Genomic DNA, 6000 nt, shown 5'->3' on the forward strand with positions numbered 1-6000 from the left:
TCATCCATTCACTCCCTTCTGCAGCTCAGTTGCAATGATTTCGTTCTCAAAGGACCAAAAAGAAAATGCAAATTGAAATAAAAAGTGTGCTGAAAAAATGATAGGATGTTACTGTGCCAATTCAGAGTGGCAGGGTGGGTTAGCAATAGGGTAGGAGAAAAGCATCTGTTAAACCCGCTAAAAATATAGTACCAGGTTCTCATAATCTGCATTGGGAAAACGTTTTCAAGGAAAGAATGAGGCTTGGGGAAAAGCTTCATTCATTGGGAACACTAAAGAGCAAGTGATGGCCTAGAGTCAATCAATGACCAAAACAACTCAAGGGTGGAGCAACTTTTTGGTTAGAGTGGGAGCTTGCAAAAAGAATATTTAAGAGTGGGTGGAACGTTTAAACATGGGTTAAGAAAATAAAACACTCAGGGTCAGTAAGAAGGCTCTGTGATTTATTTTCTGGGGACAAGGGCAGTCCCAGGGGCCCATGTTCCCCCTTTCTCCACAGCACTATTTTATGTCACATGCTCAGATGTGTGACAGGGAAAGGTGAAGCCCCTTTCCCCAGCCCACCTGTGGCTGCCTCTATAGCTGTCATTATACCCACAAAATCCATCATTAGAAGGCAAACGTAGCTAATTTTTGATGTTACATAAAGACTTTGCATTTTTTGTGTGGCACCTGTTCCAAGGGGGTTTTTCACACGGAGGACAGAATTTAGCTTAGTTTTTGGTTTACTCTCTTTGGCATTAATGAGATGTCATGCTACAAAGTATGCATTTCTAACAAGTGTGGAACTCATTCCAAACTCTTAATGATGCAGCAGAGCTCCAAACTGCCCCAGTGAATTCACTGTGTGAACTGCTGCTCCCGTCAGGAAGACCCCTATTTATTCAATATTAAGCTCTCATCCAGCCCTTCTAGTCTTCAGAAGCTCATTGAAACAATAAACCAAATATAAAATTCCTGAAAGCCCACACAATACTTTAGGTGAGTCCTACTAGTCCCATTTTTACAGATGGAGAAACCAGAAAAGCTAAGCTATGTCACTTGTCCTAAACCACAATAAGAACAGTTTTCAGGGCTGGGCTATAGCTTAGGAACTGGTGGTTTGCAATTTTGTGGTCAGATAATTAAACCAGGCCTTCCTCTTCTGCTGAAGCTAATCTGAGAAAAATGAATGCCTTCCCTTTAAGAGGCTTCCAAGCATGTATGCAAAGAAGAATTTATGACCTACAATTTATGTAAAGAATTTCCTTTTCATAAATCAATTTATTAAAGCTCTGGAGAAGCTTCCAAAGGCTCTGATCCAGCAGTGCACTTAGACATGTCCATAACTTCAAACAAGTAAATCGTCCCACTGAAGTGCTCTCCTGGGCCGGGGCCAAAGAAAGTGTTGTTCTTCCCCTGAGTCAAGGTTCAGATGTAAAATGGGGAAAAATAATTTATCTGAAGTTTAATAAGTTACATAATCATGACAAACCTCTGCCAGCCTCCCACACTAATACCTCAAGCTAATAAGAAATGGCCTCGGGGAGATAATTGCCTCCTTGTTGATATGCTGTGATGAAACGTTAAGCTTCTTCTGGAGGATGCGATGTTGCTGACTTTTTCCAAATATGGGAGATCTCACATCAATTCAACATGAAACTTTGGAGGAGATAAACCTGGTAGTGTCAACACTCCTGGGGCATCACCTCCCTTTTGTTCAGCAATCACTTCTTAACGATTATCCGTAAATTAGGAGAAGTAAGTGTTGCGGCATTTCAAGGATTTGGAGTATTTTGTAATGTTTTGTAATAGTGAAGTCACTTTGCCAAGAGGACTATTCACACCTTCTGCTGGACTCCTTCACTGGTAAATACTTGGGAGGCAGTACTGAACATACTGTTACGTGCTGCTGGCAGCCTCGCCAGGAAGCCACGCCAAGGACAGCTTCCCTAATCTGCTGAAGGACTTGTGTGTCGAGGTCATGTGTGGAGCAGTCGGAGGTAACTGGACCCTGTGCTAGCTGGGAGTGTGGAAAGAGATGTTAAACACTAAAAGAAAGAGTGAGTTCCTAGGGAAGAGAAGAGAATGTGACTCAAATTAGCAGAGTGACACCTCTACATCACGACACAAAGCGTTCCTCTCTGTTTTGGCACACCCATTCCTGGAGATGCAGTTACGCATCAAGACCTCCTTTGAGCTTTGCCCAGGGTTGATACTCAGAGTTGGAGTGGCAGCTGTCAATTTGCAAATGCAAAGCTGCCAAACTTAACAGCGTGTTCTTACCCATTACAAAATCCAACACAAGAAGCATCGTTGTTCCAAAATGATACTTACATCCACAATAAGGAAGTCCAGCCAGCACCAGGCATTGGTGAAATACTTCTTGAAGCCATAAGCCACCCATTTCAGGAGCATTTCCAAGACAAAGATGTAAGTGAATACTTTGTCAGCATATTCCAGCATGGTTTTTATGTTTTTTCGGTCTTCAAGGTAAATATCTTCAAAGGCCTGGAAGTACAAAGGATTGATCAACAACTTCTCCTACACCATGTTGAAAAGCATGGGTGTTGCACTGCAAGTCTGTATTTGATAACATATCATGTACTGTCTGTGATTTCTGACATATTTTAATGTTACAATCAGGAGGAGGGCTCAGGCACAAACAGGACCGACCCTGACCTAAGAGAGACCTGTTCAGCTTTCCTTTATAGTGGACATAAGCTTAGCTATCTTTCTAAAGCCTCTACTGGCTGTGCTGACTAGACATCATTTGAGTGTAGAAAGAGCTTATGCTCCCTGAATTTGGAAGTGTGAGTCTGGGAGCAGAGTGCCACCCCAAGCTGCCCGAGAACATCCTGCCTCAGCTCCTGTTGGCGGTGCCACTGCTATCCGGGCACCTCAGATGTCCCAGGGCATAGGATGTCTATATTTAGGAGACAGAATATGACCCTTACATTTAGCCAAATAGATCTTATTGCTAATGATGACAAATTGGGTTATTAACCTGCCTGTTATGGAGTACTGGAGTTCCCTGGCTTCTGTTCAGTCATCACATTTCAGGTAGCTACAGCTATCTGCCTCAAGAAAGGCTCATTATTATTCACTTAACAGAACAATAATGTTTTAAAGGTCAAGGTATCTATCTCTCCATCTCATCTGTCTCTCTAACTAATCTTATGCAGGGCATCATGAAAGGGTTTTCTTTATCAAATACCTGCAACTTAATAACCCCTTTAAAATATTTAAGATATAAAACAATATGCCTCCTAAAAGAAAGCAAATAAAACTGTCTCATAATTTAGCCTTCATTTTATAATGTAAGCCAAATAAAATGTAGAATCATAGTGACAGGTTTGCCTATATATGACCTTTTTTGGGGCTCCTAAGTGAAGTTATGGTCTGGTTCCCCAGCTCTGCTTGCCACTGCTGTTACACAAGCTGCTCCCAAGCCCCTGTAACCTGGATAACCCAAGCTTTGACATATTACTCTCGTCCCAATGTGTGACCCAGAGCACTTGTCAGCAAGAAACAACATTATTTGAGAGGGTCTGTGCTAATCCTCTGAATTATCTGCATTTACATATTTCCAGATCTGTACTCACTTTCTGATGAACTTCAAAAAGTTAGCAAACACCCAGTGCCTGGAGATACAAGAAGTGTGGTACTTGTCACTCAAGCAGTCACACTGCTCGTTTGCCTGCCAGGGAACAGTAATTAAACTGACAAGAAAGCTTTGGCAGCCTGTGCCAAAGCTTGTCCATTTGTCCCCACACTTTGGGGTGACGTTTTCACTGCAACTCTGTCTCCTATCTTGCCTTCAAAAATGATATTTCAAGGGTGTGAAAGAGCTGCTGGAGAAAGCCACAGAAAACAATGCACAGATTGGAGTTTATCACTTCTCGTAGGGGCTCACTCACTTTGTCAGATGACTTGCTGTACTTTGCAATTACTGCAAAAATAACAACAAACTATTTAAAGTGATTTCCTCCTCTCCCTCCTTTGCTCTCTCTATTTTCTACTAACTCGTCCAAAAGTACATTGAGTTTTGTCTACTAAGAGCACACTGTGAGTCAGGAAGCAGCTTATTAAGGGATGAAAAATATGCTACCTGAACACTTCTGTACTTCTGGACAAGCTGTGGATATTACCCAAACGACAAAACTCTGGTGCTTTGCATTTTTTCACGGTGACAATGCATGAAATCTTTGCCAAGAAGGGTTATGTCTTCTGCTTTGCTTTGTGTGTTAAAAGTGTTAAGCAGGATACCTGCATTTATCCACAATTACTATTAAAAAATAGGCTTCCAGTTTGGGTGCTTATGGTTTAAACGCTTAAGAAAGGTTTTTGGATCTTTTGCAGATATATTCTCATGGTTTAACTACCACACACAAATATAAACTGGCTTAAGGGTATATATAGCTCTTCTCCCTTAAGAACTCAGTATGACCTAGGGATGTAGCCAGATGAGCTCAGTTTTTGGAAGAGTTCACCCCAGAATAACAGAGGAAAAAAGTTGTGTTGCCTCCAATATCTCCAGTCCAAATACTGAAGCACAGCACTGATATGTGGGAAAATGCAGGATAATTTGCCCTTATACAGAACTGCATTGGCTAAATTGAAATTCGCAAAAACTAAATGAATGCATGCAATGAAAATTAAATGAGATTTATATTGCAGTGTTCGGTATCTAAGGCAATTTTAATTACATATGCAAGGAAGTGTATTCGTCTAAAGCATATTATAGCAAGAGACATTCCCCCTTCAAAATGTGTTCAAAAATTAACATTCTGATTCTCAAGCTGGTGCAAAAACTGTCAGACTCCATTGATTTCAGCAAAGCTGTGACAATTTTCAGCAGCCTACTATTTACCCAAGTTTTTCAGACTCTTTTATTTTTCATAATAAAATAAAATTCCCTGGGTGAAATTTCAGCCCATCCCTGGTGGACCTGGAGAACAGTCCATTACTTTCCTTTTTGCATCAACATTTATGTATTTCCACCTTCTTGTCTCCCTGCAGAGAGTTTCTTCAAACTACACAAACCCAGTGCTTCTGTGTCTTCCTCTTTTTTTTAGGCCACTGATAATTTGTGCTGTTCTCCTCTGGAGTTTCTTCAATTAGCCCATGTCTTTCCCAATGCGCAGTGCCCAGAGCCGAAGCCAGTGCTCCAGCTGAGGCCTCCTTGATGCCAACTGGAGTGGAAGAACATGATAATTTATACAACCCAGTGGGGTGTTTGGCTTCTGTGATGTAGTTTACTCTGTCCTGTTTGTTGCCTGCTCTCTCTCCAGCTCTTTTTTAGTAAATCTGCTACCTTACAGTCCTCCTGCATCCTGCCTTTCTGCCCCTAGTTACTCCTGATGAGGTGAAGCAGGCACCTTTCTAAGATTATGTTCACCTTACTATTTAAGACAGTTTCATCCGTTTGGCTGAAGTTAATCCTGACCTCCAGAAATACATGGATAACCTGCCCAAACATGGCACTGCCTGTAAATTTAGTAAGTGGATGTCTTACTCCATTATGAAGGAGAAGACCGGTGATCACCAGACCAAAGCCTGGAGAACTCTTGATCTGCATCTTTGCTCTACATCAGGATAAAAATCCGGGAGAAATCCCACCAACTTCAGTGACATTCCTGACATGTAAAAGAGAAACACAAATATATGCTGCCATCTCTGTGAAGAGCCCAGGGCTGATAATGCAGAGAGGATAATCCCAGTATGCGGTGGGATCTCAGGAGGAGAGGATTCCCTGTCAGAGTCCTAGGCAGTGACCAACCAAACTCTGTTCATTTGGATGCAAAGAGGAGTTACCTGTGCAGCGGGTTAAACTAAGGTGCATTCAAAGCATAAATACCACCTAACTCCACGGGTAGCACTCATTCAGTGCCCTCTGTGTCTTCTACAATTTTCATTTGCTGGTTACAGAATGTGCAGAAAGGAAAGGAAAGGCAAGGAAAGGAAAGAAAGGAAAGGAAAAAGGAAAAAGGAAAAAGGAAAAAGGAAAAAGGAAAAAGG

General features: G+C 41.7%; 1 protein-coding gene across 10 annotated transcripts in view; it reads right to left on the bottom strand.

The window, feature by feature from the left end:
* SCN5A (sodium voltage-gated channel alpha subunit 5) overlaps positions 1-6000 on the bottom strand; it is a 215789-nt gene that overhangs the window by 34865 nt on the left and 174924 nt on the right. For all 10 annotated transcript variants that reach the window (XM_027686815.1, XM_027686814.1, XM_027686813.1 and 7 more), the window contains one exon: positions 2317-2490. In XM_027686815.1, the coding sequence (XP_027542616.1) occupies positions 2317-2490 (174 nt within the window). The remainder of the gene's footprint in view (positions 1-2316; positions 2491-6000) is intronic.

The sequence above is a fragment of the Neopelma chrysocephalum genome, unplaced genomic scaffold (genome assembly GCF_003984885.1).
Source record: "Neopelma chrysocephalum unplaced genomic scaffold, ASM398488v2 Primary Assembly neopelma1_72, whole genome shotgun sequence".
NCBI lineage: Eukaryota > Metazoa > Chordata > Aves > Passeriformes > Pipridae > Neopelma > Neopelma chrysocephalum.